The sequence below is a fragment of the Aptenodytes patagonicus genome, chromosome 5 (genome assembly GCF_965638725.1).
Source record: "Aptenodytes patagonicus chromosome 5, bAptPat1.pri.cur, whole genome shotgun sequence".
NCBI classification, from domain to species: domain Eukaryota; kingdom Metazoa; phylum Chordata; class Aves; order Sphenisciformes; family Spheniscidae; genus Aptenodytes; species Aptenodytes patagonicus.
The window spans coordinates 73,804,832-73,823,105 of NC_134953.1; the positions used below are offsets into that span (position 1 = coordinate 73,804,832).

Consider the following 18,274-nt stretch of genomic DNA (forward strand, 5'->3'; position numbering starts at 1 on the left):
AGCTGATTAAAGTTACAGAGTGAATTACAGGTGCATTTACATTGGCAGCAGAAATGGTAACGAGTGTTAGAAGCTTTACCTGTCTCCCTTTAGGACCTCTTTTTCCATGGAAGCCTGGGATGCCCTGAGAAAGAAATAACCCATCATAAGTAGGTTTCTTCAACAGCTTAAATTCAAGTAATTAAACCTGCATTTGATTGGAAAAGACAGTGTGAGGAAAAAGCACCATAAAAAAAAAAAAAAAAAAGAGATTCGAGCAAAGAATCATAGACACAATATCCTATAACAGGGGGGCAGAAACACAAACTTTGCTTGTCTTTACTGTGGCCACATCAGAACAACTATGAAGAAGGGCCATACCCTGCTTCCATCAAAGTACATGGCTGGACATCCTTTGTGCTCAAGAGAAGCAAGAAAAAGCTCAAGCACAGAGTGACAGAGATTAAGATTTCCATGATTGGTTTAATTGCAAACATCATCTGACAACTGACAAATTAATTATTGACTGAATGAAATTGCTTCAATGAAAAATACTCATTATAGACCTTGGTGGTAAGAAAAAATACCCCTAATCCTTGCAGCTCTAGATTATATAATAATAATTTGCAGCTGCTCCTCATTTAACTTTAGCACCAGTGCATTTCATTGATTAGACTAATTAGATATTACCTATTTATTTAATTTCCTCCACATCAATTTTGCTTTTAGACAAAGACTTAAATGAATAAATACCTTGTACATTTTTTTCCCCATTCTAACATATATTGCATTACCACCCAAACACCAATATTTCATTAATGTTCCATTAAACCTACCCTTTCTCCTTCAGGTCCTGGTTGTCCTGCCACACCTGGAGGTCCAATGAAACCCTAAAAACATAAGAACAATTCTTGATTACAAGGCTGCTTCCCACCAACACTGCTTGTCCCTCAGTATTGGCCAGCTGTGAGTTCAAGATGCAGGGATTAAATTCAGGCTCGTTTGAAATTACCAGTGAAGCTCTATCAACTTAAATTTGACTAGGATTTACTCTCCAACAAACAGCAAAAACAATTTCCTATTATAAGGGCACAGAATCAATTAATAAAGAAGTACTAAGAAAGCGTTCCAATAAGACAAAGTTGCATCAGAGACCTTATTTATTAGAATAAATTAAATATTAAAAAGCTGCTGAAGTTAACCTTATTCATGAAATACATCAGAAAAGATGTTCTCATCTTTAATAACACTGTGTGATCACTGCTATATGCAGGAGTCCTAGAAAGTTTACCTTGTCATAAGCAGAACGTTTTTCTTAAAGTTCAGTTACAATGCATTTCTCTCCCACCTTCCCCTCAGAAAGTCAGAAAGAGATCCTCTCATATAATCAGTTGTATGGACACAGAAACATGCTGTTGACTCAGCAGAAATGATAGTACAATTTACAAAAACAGTAGTATAGATGGATTCTATGCTACCAGATTCAAACTGAGATTGGAACAAAAATATTAGTTACTAAACAAGAATCCCTTGCTTTCATGTCTCTCTCTCCAGTCCTCCGATTGTAATGATTTGTGGTTTTTGGGTTGCCTTTTTTTTTTTTTTTTTAATTATGAAAGAGAGTGCCCATCTTATCATCCAGCCCTAACAAGAGTAAGGAAAACAAAGGCACTTCTTTTTTCTACAGTTTCTTAAAACAGCTGAGAAGCAGAGTATAGTTTGATTGCAGCAATGCTCTAAACTTAAAGCTTAAAGATACTTCATATCATGTTGCTATACACCTCCGTAGCACAATAGTATGTCTCAACAGAGCTGCATCATCATTTTTATTGGAAGTTGCTTGTAGAATTCATATACAGGACTTAGCCTTAAGACCTAACAGGTGTTCTTCCCTAAAATTACTCATACATTGGCCATTTTTACCTTTGTGTAAACAGAGAAGTAGCAACTTTTCAGGAAATGACTGGGATCAGTTAATGTCTTGTTGGTTGAAAGAAGAATGAGACAAAATGCATTGAGAATCTGAGCAAAACTAAACTGAAGAAATGTAAAAGATACAATCTCTGAGGGTGCAATATCTGCTGGCACTTGATCCTGACAAACTAATTTTTTCCATCACTGTAATGAAAACTAACATTAAAAAAACCCACCCCAAAAAAAACCACCTCAAAAAACCAGACATGTTTAAGAAGCTGCTGCAGGTAAAGGCTTTTAGTAACTACATTAAAAAAACAGGACAAAAGCAAATTTAGCAATACAATAAGGTTATTTTAATAGATACTTGACAAGACAGCACACTGCTCAGCAACCTGTACAGCATGAGCTGAGGGTCTGAAAACACCTAGCAAAAGGCTCCTTCAAATCCTCGGTGCAAACAGCAACATGCAAGTTTCTGGAAACCCATGTCTACTGCCTGACGGTGAGAGTCAGTCTGAAAAAATACTTATACAAGCATGTGTAGGCATGAACATGTGCCTATTAAAAAACAAACAAACAAAAAATTAAAAAAAAAAAAAAAGGCAACCTATTTTACCTCCAAGAATAATCAAAAGCAAACCTTGAATCAGCAGAGCATTAAGAGCCTTCCGTCCCTGGGATATACAGGACTACAACTGAATCATTCTAAAAATCTCAAGATCACTTTTATGGTTTTATGTAACAAGACGGTTTCCCTTTATCAACTTCTGTAGCTGTTACAGATTGTAAATGCCAGGTATGTCTCCCTTCTTGACAGCTTCCATTATGGAAATAATGCTTCAGGCAGGAAACGTCTGCTCCTCTTCACTCCCAGCTCTCACACACCCACATTCAGTATTGCCTTCCTTCTCTTGCCTGCATGCATTCCGAGCGAGAGGAAGGGCAACAATCTAAGACTTCTCTATGCTGCTCTCCATGGGAAAAAAAAATTAAATCCTTACATGTATTTTGAAAGAAACACTATGTTTTCTCTTTTGCAGATTCTGTAAAGACAGAGTGGTTCAGCGGGCATACAATTGGCAGAGCTGAATGAAACTTCTCATCCCCTTTCTTATGTATGGGTAAAAATAGACATGCATGCCAAAATGCTTAAAATGCTTACTTACTCTTACACCTTTAGGACCTGGGTTACCTTCTGGTCCAGCTAAGCCCTATTACAAGAAGACATGAGTTGTACTTCATTTTAAACAACCACATATGCTCTATTTAACAAATACTGTTAAGAGTTCTTTTAACTGCAAACTGGCAATACATTCTTAAAATGATTAGGATTGAAGAGGGTGTCATCAAGCAGTCGCCTTGGGACCATGTTCAGAAAGGTCTCCCATTAATTCATGGCTGAAATTTAGACAGTGACTGAAACCTCCTTTACACTAAAATTATTTCTTCTGGGAGGAAATTTTTGTCCAGACCCAGTGATCTGGCATTACAGTGACATAATTTCACAGGATTTTTCATAAACTTTTATATTTGGACACATTTCCAATTATTTTCAAGCTAATGTCAGAATAGCATATGTAGTCCAAATGCTCTAAACATTTTATGTGGTTCAACACAAACATGTTATCATTCATTACTATATAAAATATTGTAATGGAATTTTAAAATATATAGCCATTACAAACCTAATCCAATAAAATGCTGAAGTATTGGTCAAATTCACCCTTTAAGCAGACACAAAACCACAAAGTCAACTGTTGAATTTGGCTCATATACCTTTATATGGGGAGAATAATGAATATTTCTACTTTATGTCTTAATTGTATTATTGGACTGAGGTATCTGTTAGCTTATATGTAAATTAGAAAAATAAAATCAATATTTATATAAGTGCTTGTGTTTATGGACAGCTGCTTTCTGGCTTTATTGGTTCTCCTCCTCAAATATCTTAAGGGGGGGGGGGGGGAATAATCTTTTAATGTTCTGTTTTCCTAAAGGTCTGAAGAAATAGTTTCAGCAGTGAAGTAAATATATTGGTGAAAATCAGAAGGAACTATACTACAGGCAGTTTCCTATTGCTTCTGGACTTGAAATATGAAGAAGATAAAACACATAGAACCACAAGAGGTTTATGAAGGAGCGTAAAGCGTTTAGACATTCAATACTTTGGTAATGTCATTCATGTATTCCAGGAAGGTACAGCATTACTGTATCTAACCTATCCAAGTTTAAAAGCCACAAGACTCAACATTACTAAAGGACACTACCTGTGAAAAAGGTTTGTTTCAAGGATAAATGATAGGATGTAAACAAATACATTTATACTATTAGTAGTTCCAAAAGAGTTAGATATGGTACTTTTGAAAAGAACAAACAAGAAAACCCCCAAAACTGCAAAGACATTAGTATAGTTACTGCACCTGCCTGCCAGGGTAACCAACTGCCCCAATATTGCCAGCCATTCCTGGAATTCCCTAAGTGGAAAAAGAGGTGGGAAGAAGAAAAACAACAAAGGAAGGAAACAACAAACAGGTTTAATGTCATGTTTTGGAGTTTATTTGTTTTATCATTTCTCTTTTAACACCTAGTCATGTGACACAGCTTAAGCTCATGGAAAAATTGCTTTTTAAGCAACCTACACAGCAACACCCTAAAATTTACTCATCATATGTAAGTAACTCCACCAATTCCAGTTACATATCCTTTAAAAAGCATTACAAGCAGAGTAGTCTAAGATTTTCTGAAATACAACAGTGCACCCATTATTTCCATAATAAAAATATAGATGCTATTTATAAAAAGTAATTGAGGAAGACTATAGGAGACAGGTCCTTATAACAAAGTAACTGCACTGGTCTTAGCTGTATTTGAACAAATGTGTTAAATGTTTCATTAAAGAAGAATCCTTGTGTCCTTACAAAGCCAAATTTCTTTGTTTCTTCCAGAATCAGGTCAATATAGCACCGGACTAATCATGAATGTATAGAACTCCTCTCTATCTTCTTCCTCCTAATCAAATCCAAAAGTAATTTTTGTTGTTGTTTTATTACTTAACATCTGCGCATCTGACTATTTTCAGAAAAATGTGCTTTTCTGAAACAGTGCCAAATGCCATGGCCCCATCACCAGGACATAGGAAGCTCCACCTACCTCTGTTCAATTAATTGTATTTTAAACAAGCCAAGTCCATAAACTGGACACTCTCCCAGCCTGACCCTTCCACCCACTGTCATATGTCAGTGTTACCATAGCAAAGGATCAGGACTTCCTCTGAGCTGTTCACAGCTGATTTATGGTGAAACAGCAGTCTTAGGAAGCAGAACTCAGAAGTGCAGATGCAAAAAGGGGTTGCAGTATTTTTTGTTTAAATGAGCTGCCATTAAGATGATTCTATCACCTGCTTTCAACAGGCAGCGATTCATCTTCTGACAGATGTTTTATCATGGAACTAGGATCCATGGTCTCCTATTTTGGCTCAGCTGTACCTCAGAATATGTGTATATGAAAAAACTAAAAAAGCAGTGGAATCATTGCATTTACAACTTATCTTTTAAAACTTCTCCTTTGTTACCAGTTGTGCAAGAGGTTCCACAACTCACAAATTCAGAGGAATGTCTGTCCTTGCCGTACAAGCTTCTAAAAACTACAGACACAGGTAGGTGCTAAAGATGACAAGTAACTGGTCTAACTCATCACCTTCACCAGCCAGGCCTGACAATATCAGCAGTAAGAACTACGTGCAAAATAAAACTTTCATCCAAAGTGCTCTCTTAAAAGTTACATCAGAGTATTTTCTAAGTGATAATAATGAAGGAAAATATTTACAGCAGCAGTACGAGAACACTGAGATATCAAACAGTTGCACATCACCAGTTTTCACATTCTTGAACGTGAATTGCCTTCAAAGGAACTTACATGCTTGATTGCATGACTAATGAGCAGAATTACTTTTCAATGCAAGCTTCACTTTTTCCCCTCCATGGTAACTAACTGATTACTTTTCACCTGCAACTGCTTCAAAGATTGAGGCACTCTTCTCCTGATGTTAAGAATGACTTTTTTTTTTCCACTGGATATCTCTTTATCTCACTGCTAAATTACAGTCATCACAGAAAAACGCCTGTGGGCCTATACTAAAAATCACAACTCATTCAGCTAAGATTTGTGTATAAAACTCATTAAAGTCATGGGTGATGTTCATGAGTTTTCATCTCCCTTCGGGTGTCTATCATCTGTTATCACCGTTTCCCTTTCAGGGTCATCCAAAAGGAGACTCATGCTTCCATCTACTCTGCCATGAGGAGCCTCGTTAATGCTAACAAGACGCATCAGCAATTGGATGCCTTTGAAATTTACATTCAGATTGCTTCTTGAACTGACATGCAAGTGAGAAAAAGCACTAAACAACCATTTCATTTTCTACATGCTAGAAGATTTAAAATGCACTAAATCAGTAGAGGTTTTGAGAGAATCCAAACTCTGCCTCTAACAAGAATTTTACACCAACCTCCACCAAGCCAGTGTGGTAGTTGAAGAAAAACAAGCTGGTCTTTTCCATTTCATTTAGACCATTTTTTAACACACTGATCTCTAAATAATCTGAATTCTTGGTCAAGAACAAACAAGTATTTCCTTAAGCAGTCAGTAATCTACACGGATTGCTTATATTGAACACTTATATTGGATTATGCATTCTTCTGTCCTCAATTGTTCATCTGTAGAGTATAGTGTACTGTGCTTTCATCACTTACCTGCTCACCCCGTGGCCCTCGCAGTCCCAGATAACCCTTAAGACCCTGCAGGTAGAGAAACAGATATGTGATAAATACAGTTAAACACACAAAATGGACCTTTTCTGCCTACTCCAATCTCCCTTTATCAAGCAAAAAAATAGCCAAACTTGTTTGTCTGCAGCATTAGTGTGGTTTACATTTAGCAGCCCATATTAAAGGTGAGTTAGAGAAAAAGGAGTAAGAAATCTTCATGGCAGTTTAGACAATTTCAAGATATCAGCATGCTTAAAGACCGTTCCAGACTTGTACTCTTTTAAACAAATGAGTACATGGGATGCTGTCCCCAGTTATTGCTGAAACTGCAGAAATGGATTCGGTACAGTGCATTTCCCCACTCCAAATCCTTGTCACTATGCCCCTTCTGAACAAGGCAGTTCAGAGGAGGGATATAAGTAGAGGGTCATCCCATACTATTCTAGGACACTCTCAAGAAAGACAGACCTTCCAGGACACATGATATCTCTTTTTAAAATTAACATAGAACAAATTTCAGCCCTTATATTATGGAATTTATATCGGTAGGGAGAATAGCCTGTTCTTCATCCCAGAAATCTTCCCTGTGGTGCTGGAATCATGAAGCTGTCAAACTTTACTCCCTGCGCATTGACCATTTCATGCATATTTTAGCTCTTAAAGAAAAAAAAGAATTAAAAATAGATCTGGAACCTGCCATCTGCATCAGTACCCTTGAAAAGGGAACCTTCTTCTTGGATGTCTTTACACTGTACTAACCATACCCAAATAAGCTGGCCTAAAAGGGAGGCTGTAACAGTTGCATGATTGATGCAGAAGCCAAGTGTATGGTCTCCACATCCCTTGCAAGAGGTACTGGGAACACACAAGTTCCAAAAGCTGCAGCTTGAAAGAGAAAGATGAAAACAATCCTTATTCTGGATAGAAATCTATCATAAAATTGGCCTCAAAGACATTGACTGAGTAGCAGGAGTGTCTTGGCTGATGTAAGACATCTGGCTGCCTTGTGGCATGATGATACTTATTAGTCAGTAGAGACTTGAGACCCCCTATAATAAGAAGGAATTCTGCAACTGATTTCAGCAGATCAGGTACCCCAAAGTTTTGGATAAGCTTCTGCGTGACTACAAGAGTATTTCTGCATTAAATTAATTTTATTATCATATATAAAATTAAAAGATGGAATGATTTTGCTTGGTGATAATTTTAGATAATAAAAGAGAATAACATCTGTCAGGCTTCAAAATTTGCAATTTTGCTATTATAGGCTTGCTTGAGGAATCTTGATCCAAAAGAGATGTACTCATTAAGAAACCCAACGGCCTCATTTTCTCAAAACCCAACACAGCAGGTGTGTCCTTTCATTTTGCTAATCACACACAGGGCATTGCCAGTTTGCAAAATTATATTGTATTCTGGCTTCAATCCTCTCCTGTAGCTTAAGTCTAAATAATTTACATATGTTACCCTGTATCTAAGGAAGCAGGTCTCCATTGCGGGGGGGGGGTGGTGGAATCTGTAACATGGGTAAGCCAGGAGTTGATCTTGGATAAACCAGTTAACATGAAATATCCCAATTTACTATATTAATGCATGCCTAAACCCAGATTTTTTTATTGAATTGCTAAAGCAGAACTAAAGATGCCAGCATAAGCCAGTAACTCAACTTTAGCTTTCAAAATGTGCCTCAGAAAGCCATATAGTTTTTACAGTCCCAGCCCACTCTGTGTTTCATGAGTTTTATCCATTTCAGAATTTTATCCTCTCTCTATGCTTAAATGATCAACTAAAGTAGGTGCTGATAGAAGAAATCTCTCAGTAGTTTATTATTTCTGTACAAGGAGAAAAGGAAAGCAAATGCTGCTATACACAGAAACATTCAAATAGAAGTTTATCACAATTTAAAGTGGTCAGTTTAGCTGATTAACACCTGCATGGACAGTCTCAAAAGGTGGCGCACAAGGAACTGTGAGATGAAGAAGGACTAATTACTGGTGTGCATGTTTCTACACAACAGCATCTTACTTCTGCCAGAGGAAAACTGCTCTGAACTCATATTTTAGAGTAGTATGCCCATATTCTTATTCAGAGTTAACACGGCCTTAATTCATTCTAACTCACTCAATGCTGGTTGGGAATGAAGCTGAATGACGCTAAAATGAATATCATTCCAAAGAGAGAGTTTTCACATAGGGGTTTCCTTTCCTGTGACTTAGCTAATCCTCTTAAAATTCTTAGGTTTTTATTAGTTTGGGTTTGTATTCTTGAGCATACCCATATAAATAAGACCCAGTTTGCTCTGAGCTAAGATGAAAGTAAACAAGAAGAATACAAGTTCACAAGCACTGGTTTGCAAAATAAAATACTTCCCAATTTCTAATGAAGATTAATGCTCTGACTTAGAAGGCTAATGTGGAAGAGAAAGGTTTGAATCTTCAAATTACAGCAATACAGACTTCAAGCACATTACAAAAACACAGCGAGTTGCAAGAACACTTTGGTCTGTGTGAGAGAAAAATCTTTACCGCCAACTAATACGACTCAGAAAAGACTTCATAGCAAGCTTAAGTGTCTAACTTCTACCATATGCCTAGCACAGTGGGACCCAGACTGAGTGAAATCTGTATAGAGCAAAATATAGATGTTAAACCTTAACAGCAAGGACTGTTCAAGCCAAGTCTCTCCATCTTACTGGTGCCCATTGTGTTTTATTAGATATTCTATGCATTTGTTATTAAAATACATCTGGCACAACACCGGCAACTTTGCTAGAGAGCCAAGAAGTTTCTGTAACCTCTGCAAATCAGTAGGTGAAGTGTTATACCTAATGCTACAACCATCAGTTACAGAGAGGTATTAGTCTTTGAAAAGTGCCAAAAGAAATTTTTTCTGGGCATGGGGTAAGTCTAGCATATAAACAGATTTCCATGCGCTGTCACAGGAGCCTTTGCAATGCCTGCTTATCAGCTCCACGTTGTCAACACACGGCATCCAGTTTTGAAAAACTTCTTCAGCAGCAAATGGTTGGGTTTTGGGTTTTTTTCCTTCATAGCTCCATTCTATCTTGTTTGCTGATGTTTATTAACACAACTAAGATTTCACCTAGCATCTCTTAGCCAGAATATCCTAATGAATGGAAATATCCCTTCAGAAAAAAAAAAAGTGTACATATAGAAGATGGAGCTCTTCTCCATCTAATTCAGTAGAGGAATTTCTCTCACAGATGTGAAGTTTCCTCCTACTCAAGGAGAAGCAGTGGGAAACACTTGGTAGCATAATGTTGACATCACCACAGGTACTGCTTTGAAATTTATCTGTCTGCCTTACCCTTTATAGGATACAAAAGTAAAGACAAAAGGAAATACGGAGCCCTTCTCAGGTTGCAACCAAGTTTTTTCTTTCAACATGTCTTACCATATTATACTTACTTTAGTATGTGAATTTTATCAGGATTTTATAGATCCAGATTTCCATGATTTACTGTTACACACATATTAGATAGGGAATAAAGCTAGCCCAAAAATTGTAGCCAATCTTTTTAAAAATCTTTTCCAATGTCAATGTAAAGTACCTGCAACCACGTAAGCACTGCAGGCATTCTAATGTATTGCCAAGATCCTAGGCAAGTTAATGCCCAGGAGTACTGTCCTTTGGCTGACAGTCTGCCCCCCAGTACTCTGGCTAGCAGAGGCAAGTACTCGCCTGTCTGTACAGTGAAGTAGGCCCTTTTTGGGGAGAGAGGGAAGGAGGGGGCTTCTTCTCTGTCAGGTCTCTGGACTGATATAAGGAAAGTTTTGAATGCTGATTTAAAGATGGCCCTGTCAAGACAGCTCCAGATATGAGAACCGTGCAACTGCTCTGGAAACATCACTCTCCTCAAACTAACCCTCATCTCCCACCATTGCTCCTCTGCTTCAAAAGATGCCTGAAAGACACAGGCCTCTAAACACTTCAGAAACATGCAAGTTTCTGTTCTTATGCTGGAACAAATTTGGAGTCCTACCCCGAGTAAAACTTGGCTTTTTAAAGTGTGTGTTACAAGCATGAGAAATATGTCATATTTTATATGCAACCACAAGGACGCATACTCGGACACATGGCGTGTAATGAAAAATGAAGTCAATCACAATAAACTGTTCCCAGAGTCCTGATTATTAACATACGTTTGTTTTACTATCTCATTAAAAAACCTGTAGATTCTCAGCTTTCTAAAAAGAAACACATCATTTTATAGTTCTAATCCAAAACAGTAGTTTACTAGTGCTTTTCTATTGTATTGAGGGCTTCAAAAATCTTTTTTTTTGTTTGTTTGTTTGGGTAAAATGAATCTTTCCAAGAAACTCAGGATGCTAACATGATCTCAGATATTCAGAAAAACAGAACCAAAAGCACATGGAATATGGCTTCTCAAAGTCATTCTTGTCAAAAAAAGTGAAAACAATATGCACACTTGCCTCAAACTTCCACAACACATGTTTTTGTATAAGTACCAAATAACGTTGCACAGGAAGTTCAGAACCAGGCAAATTCTGATTAGAAAACTTGTTAAATGCAGTTTCCTCCACAGCCACAGCCACCCTGGAGCGGGGCGATCACACCCAGCGGAGGGCAGCAAGCGCTGCAGCGCACCCTCCATTTCAGCTCTCCAAAGCCACCACTACAGTTAATGGGAAATGGATGATGAATTCCATAAAGAAAAACCCTCCAATTTCCAGGTCTTTCAGGAAGACACTGACAAAAGTCAATATGACAAAAAGTAATTGCCATGAAACGAACATAGATTTGTATTACACTATTAAAAATACCTGGAAGAACATTAGAGTTTTTATTCGGTATCAAATATCTCACTGTTTAGAAACTACTCAGTTAACACAAGCCAACTGTCAAAATCAAATAGAATTTGGGACATCATTAACTCATATGTAGGATTTTTTTTATCTTCCTTTTTACCTGGATGAGAAAGAATATCAGAAATATGTTATTTATTCAGTATTATCGCAATTCCCCAATAGTACTGGGGTACAAAACAAAAATGGAAGTACTTGATTTTTCTGCAGTTTTTTCTTGTAGCTGGTTTACTTCACAGCTACTTGTGCTCACATTCCTTTGAAAATAATTTCTGAGATCACAATGAGCTAACAGTGTGTTTACCTATTTACGTATATTGAAAAGCAATAACTAAAAGATCAATTATTTAGAACACAATAAATTGTGGACTTGTCATTAAAAAAACTAAGCATGAAATACTTTTAACTGTTTACAGGTGTAGTGCTGTTCAAAAGCTGGTATTCTTACGGTCTGGGTCAGGCAGAAGTTATCTTAAACATGGTTCTAGTTAGTGTCTGATGTGTACAACATGGAAACAGAGAGTAAAATTTCCAGTGATCAAGTGAGCACAATTCTCCACAGAGTCTCTAACCGTCAGATAAGGAGTGAATTCTTGTGGCAGGAAGAGAGCGTGATGGCCATAAGATTTTAATTTCCTTGCCCCCAAATGTCAGTCTCATAATCCAGAACAAGTGACAGCTGCTTCCCATCTAAAAAGCTTTAAAACAAAAACTACTTTGTTTTTGGAGCTAAACTATAAACCTGATGAAATAAGAAAGCACAATACTTGGGGAATCTCAAGGTGGCCCAAGATCAGCGGTGACAAAAGCTATCAGTGTCCAAGCTTGTAGGTTAACTCTCGATGGAGGTGATGCAAATTCTTGTCACAGCTGTACATTTTCTCAGTTCATAGAACTGTGGGCCACATGTTTGGCAAAATAAATTTCCACACTCCTCCTGGTGCTAATTCAGTGATAGCTTCCTTTTCTGGTCACATTTTTACTGTGTTTTGGTCGATTCTAGAAATGAATGACTAGACTTTAAAAAAAAAAAAGTAATTGTCATACACTTTAAGATCAAGACAATGTTGAATGGAGCCGTCTTAAAACATAACACTGAATATAAATTTTGTTGCAATACCATTTTTCTTTAGTTTCAATAGCAGACAAGCGTTTAATTAATATTTCTTCTCTATATGTCAAAAATTAAGGCCAAAAAATACCAAGGCCTACCTTTATAACAATTCATTCCATCCTTTTGATGGACGTTTTACAGCTACCTTCAGCGTTACATACTACTACAAAATTCTGCTGTGATATCTGTTCTCCATGTTTTTCTATTACACTTGCAACACCAAACTATCTTCTGCAAAGACAGCATTTAATAGTACCTTCCCCCCAGACTTCTTGCTGATTTTTGCCACCTCAGCAGTTTGTCATCATCTGACTAATCAGAGCAGCCTACTGGACTCATGTCAGGTGACCTCCCCTTCCACATAAACTACGTTTCACTCCCTCAGTCTTCTGTGCTCATTTTCTTAAGGTTGTCTCATTTCCTTCATTTTCCCTTCCCAAAACTACCTGTCTGCCTTATGCTTTCCTGTATACATAGGACTGCCATCATTTATATATATTTCTTAAATGCAGTGTGTGGCACCTGACATTTCTAATATCAAAAAATATCACGTTGTGTAGCATCCAAAATTGGAACTTATTCCACCTGAGTTCTATTTCAGCAATTCCGGCACACGTTTGGAAAAAAGCAAATAATTCAGTGCAGAAACACTGAGCACATGATCCCATGGAGCTTTTTCTGTACTACAAAATACACAATATAGAAAAAGAAATTAAAAAACTATTACTGAAAATTGAATACAGTTGATTTAAAAATGGCTGTCTCTCGCAGGCAAGCCTATCTTCCCTAGCATCTATTCGGTTTGAGCAGGGGCACGCCATGCCTTTTGAAGGAGACCAACCTAAGCAGCTGTGATTTACCTTCTGTTGCCATGATCTCACGTGATTTAGCTGCAAGGGAAGGTTTTGCACTGTTGGCCCTGGAGCCTGACACAGTAGACAGTCACAGTACCAACAGCGGGCCCAAAGCCCTTCTATTGCCTCTTGACCACCAGACATCCACCTGATAGCCATGGATTTGAGCCAGGGAGGGTTACATGAGAATGGCAACAGAATCTTACCTTCTGGCCTTTGATCCCAGGTGGGCCTGGAAAGCCTATGGGGCCTGGATCACCCTGTACAACAAAAACATCCAGAATCACTATGTTTCACTGAAACATGACACAGGGCTATAAACATGTAGGACTTCATATCTTCTCTGCATTCTTGGACATTTGGTATGAGGAAGCAGCTAATGTTGTTTTATCAGGCATAGTTTGGTTTTTTTTTTTTAGAGGAAGAAAATTGAAAAGGCAACAGTTCCTCAATTGCAACCACCTGGTGCAGTGTACATGCTCCTGCATCATACAACGTGACCAAATCATGGCTGGAACAGACTTAGTTCACAACCTCACAACATTTACTTTTAGCCAACATAAATGGGAGTGAAGCAGCTATACAATTCTTCAGGTAACCCTTCCCTCAGAAGTGAGTGGTTTCACCTCCAATTGATATATATATTTAACTACTACTGTTTATTGTTTGTGTTACTGTTATGCCAACAATCATCAACCAGGAATCAGGACACTGTTATGGTATGAGCTGCATAAAACACGGCGTAAATCTAACGCGTGTAAAAGACAACATGAAAGATGCTTCTAGACAAGAGTGTTATGGTGGCATATGGCTATACTCATTCAAATTCTTCAACCCTTGCAACCACATGATGGTATACGTGAATGAGAATTAGAGCATCTCAACTGCTAGGGAGCTGGAAAAAGATGCATTTTCTTATGGTTGTTGCAGTTGGGGGAGGAGGGAAAGTTGTTCCAGTTCTTTTTTCCTTGCTCAGGACTGACAGTGAAGAGACTTACTCTTTCAGGGTTAGTGCCCAAATTCAAATTCAATGAGTCAACGAGCAGATAGTGGAAGTGAGTTCGCATCAAGGTAAATTCGAGTCCATTAGTTAGGGTGAGCAAATCTGACTTGGGTGAAAAATTAAGAACCCAAAATAATGAGAACTATAAAAATGCATATCGATCCCATATTTTTGGATTACATGTATTTAGATGTAGGTCATACATATACATGGGTGGGCTTTAGACTGTTGTGTGGCAGCTTGGGCTCATGCCAAAGAATATACCTTGAGTTTACCTCAGGTAGACACATATAGCTCACAACGGTATGATTAGATTGCCAAAAGCAAAAGCTTGTTAGCTTAAAATAATGTTGCTATCTCTACAAAAGCTGTGCTTCAATTTCTTATCAGTGCATCGACACATTTCTGAATTTTGCTCAGCAGCCCTTTAACACTGAAAATACATATTTGTGAATTTTAGGGTTTGACAGAATGTATGCATTAAAAAAGAAATGTTATTTTATGTACACATCAGCAGCTAGTAAACAATAGTTATTTGCTAATGCTTGCTTCTTTATGGAGAGTGGTCCTGGACTCCTACAGTGTTTTCTACTTAGCACAAATGTTCCACAACTGAACTACTAGCAAATGCTCTTAATAAAACTTAGCATAAATACATGATATTCTAAAAGATGTAGCGTAGGCTAACACATTAGAATGCAAACACGCAATTACATTTTTAGCATTATCACATTGATTTTAAAGTTTCATACATAGTCAGTAGATTTGCAATCTAAAAATGAAATAATCACAAGCTTTCAAGCCCACAGTTTCTACAAAGAACCGTTTTAAATATTTATACTCAAATATTTTGGGCAGAGAGAGCAACCGCTAGTTTGGCTAAAGCAGCTTAGGAGGAACTAGTAAGAAAAACCTCTGAAGTGAGAGGACAAATCTTAGCATCAAGAGTCTGTTAAAAAAGTGGTTAAATACAACACAACATGCAATAATGTGTACACTTGTCATCACCAAACTTTGTCTGTCTTACACAACTTTCTGTACTAATGCAAGGTACTAAAGAAAGCTGGAATCTGTACTTTGTTATATCAGTGTGAACAGAATTAGATTTCATTGTTCTAAAAGTATTTCCCTTTTATTTTATTTTAGTTTTATAAATGAAATCAAATATATCATTTATGTTTCAGCTTTCAATATAATTTTTTATTTGTCTGGTTCATTACATCACCTGTGTCTGCACTGGTCAGTCTCACACAATTAAGCGTCAAAATATACCAGCGTCGCAGTAAATACAAAGCATTGTGCTGTTATAACTTGTCTGGATGTTAAACAAGACTTCGACAAAAGAATGGGACAGACAAAACATTTTTCTATAATTAAGAAAAATATTACCTTTTCTCCACATTTTGCCTGTCCTGGAGAGAATCCTGGGTCTCCTTTGGGGCCCTGTTGCAGAGAAATTAAGCTCATTAATATCATCAGGGAAGAGAGTTTTTAATAATATATGTGGAAACATATTTTCATTGTTATAGCAAGAGGAGGAGGAACGTTCATACAAAATTCACTTGTTATTACAGATTTTTTTTTCTCTTAACCTTTTCAGTAAAGAACTACAACAAAACATAATAGTGTGAGTTCACATCAAAATGAGATTTACATTTTCCAAATTTCATAATGTCACAAAAACATTTGATAAGAAGATTTCATTGGTAAATCCGAGCAGGATTACAGCAGACACCCCAGCTGAAACGCTCTCCCCATGTCTCCACCACTTCAGGACACCACCCATTCCCCAAACACTATGCAGGATATATTACTGCATTGATTATAATCTTGTCCAGGCTTCCTCACGCTCAGTACCTGCCCCACGCAGCGCAGACATCGCGGCTGGGAAGGACGGAGCTGTAAACACGCAGCGAAGGCCTCTGTTCAATGACGAGTTACTTCCTAGCAGATGAGACGGCTCATCATTCCTGGCCAGAAGTTACTGTCTGCACCCAGGACTCGGCCGCAGAGAAGGGAAAGACGCTGCCACACTGATCTCCCCTATTTCAAATCCCCGCTGCCAGGGCCCGCCGCCACACAAAGCGCCAGGCACTGCAGGCCGACGCGCCACAGAGGCCTAGGGCCTGCCTGGGCCGGGAGCCGGTCAGGACCAGCAGGGCCTGGCAGCCAGCCCTGCAGAGCTGTTGGCTACAAGGCAGCTCTGCCGCCACAGCAAACCTGCACCCCTCGTAGTCAAATCCACTGCCCTTAAAACAGGAGTCACCAGCTAATGGTACCTCCTGAGACAGCCCTGGGTGAACTGCTTCACGCTGACCGAGCAGTCATCTGGGGAGTTCCCAGAGCCATAGGCTGAAACCACATTCATGTGCTAATAACTGAAAATAAGGTAACTGAGGAGGAAATAGCGAACGTCTTGGTCTAATTCACGCTAAAAGCTGCATGCAAAAGGCACCGTAACATTTCATTGACCTGTTTATATAAATGGCACAGGCTACAACAGTGGTCTTGACTTCAAAGCCATAAAGTAACACCGGGTGTTACTCACAAGCATCAAGATCTACTCTTCTCACTCAAAAATACGTTTTATGTAGCCAAGGAAGCAAATGTTACTATTGAAGTTATCTCACAGCAGCGCTAGATTAAAGATTATAATATGCCCTTCATTGAAAGAGAGGTAAAGTTGGGAAAAACAGCTGTTTAGACATTGCCAGCACAATCCTACTCTCAGGGCAACACTGGATGCCAACAGGGACATACAAGACAAGCAGCGCGAGGCTTCCTGACGGTCAGCCGTTTCAGACCTGTAACAGTCGTCGCTCTTAGTTGAAATGCTACGGGGCCTGATCCTCCTCTTGCGCATGGTACTGCAGATCAGGGGTTAGCCTTCCCTCTGCAGTTAAGATTCGTACCTTGTGTGGCCACTTGAGAAACTAAGCCTGTTGAATACCAAATAAAGCCTGGAAATATGGCAAAATGAATCTGCTGTGTTAAATTGATGTGTCAGGTCAGAGAGAACACCATTCTTCAGCATGGCAGGAGTTATCAGAGTATTTTCCAGCTGATTTACCTTTCGGAAGGTAAATAGTTATATTCCTTGAATAACTCCAATCTGTTTTCCGCTTCCATTTTCCAACGCAGGCATATCAAAATAAGAGTTGTAATAAAATTGTGATCAGCTCTTGGCTAGTTAAAACACAGGCCTCTGATAACTTACCCATAGCCTTTCCCTTCCCTTATAAGCATAATTAATTCCTCATTATTTTTAATCGAAAAAACAAACAGCCATTGTTATGCATGGCCTTCAGCTGTGGATTAACAACACATCACCACAGGTCAAGATGTGAGGATAAAATAAAGAAAATAAAGCACTTCATTATTTAATCTAGGTAACATTATAGTGTAGTTAGAACAGTGCCAGAATCCACAAACTAGATTTTCTTAACTAACCCACTTTTCAGAGAGGCAGGAATACAGCCAAACCTCATGAATACTTTTAAATGACTTACAAACACCTGTCAACGCTTTATCAGGAATTAAATGCTGAGGACGTCAGCTATCGATTGGAACCGCTAGCACACATCCAGGGCTGGATACCATACTGTAAGGGTATTAGCTAAGTTGTTCCATGCTTCAAAAGCAAGTACATAAAGGATGCTTCAGCACAGGAGGGAAAAATGCATGCATCTCAAAGGCAGAATAAAATTCTGCATTAAGTTACTGCCAGAAAATTGTTGCAACTCGTCCGCGATGTTTTAAGATCAAACAAAAGTGTGTTTCGTTTCAGCTTACAT

General features: G+C 38.2%; 1 protein-coding gene across 5 annotated transcripts in view; it reads right to left on the bottom strand.

Annotated features, from left to right (window-relative positions):
• COL24A1 (collagen type XXIV alpha 1 chain) overlaps positions 1 to 18,274 on the bottom strand; it is a 153,525-nt gene that overhangs the window by 107,543 nt on the left and 27,708 nt on the right. For 4 of the 5 annotated variants that reach the window (XM_076340541.1, XM_076340543.1, XM_076340540.1 and 1 more), the window contains exons 5-11: positions 15,870 to 15,923; positions 13,684 to 13,737; positions 6,648 to 6,692; positions 4,317 to 4,370; positions 3,063 to 3,107; positions 816 to 869; positions 80 to 124 (exon numbers count right to left, since the gene is read on the bottom strand). In XM_076340541.1, the coding sequence (XP_076196656.1) occupies positions 80 to 124; positions 816 to 869; positions 3,063 to 3,107; positions 4,317 to 4,370; positions 6,648 to 6,692; positions 13,684 to 13,737; positions 15,870 to 15,923 (351 nt within the window). The remainder of the gene's footprint in view (positions 1 to 79; positions 125 to 815; positions 870 to 3,062; positions 3,108 to 4,316; positions 4,371 to 6,647; positions 6,693 to 13,683; positions 13,738 to 15,869; positions 15,924 to 18,274) is intronic. The other variant, XM_076340542.1, reaches the window with a different exon arrangement.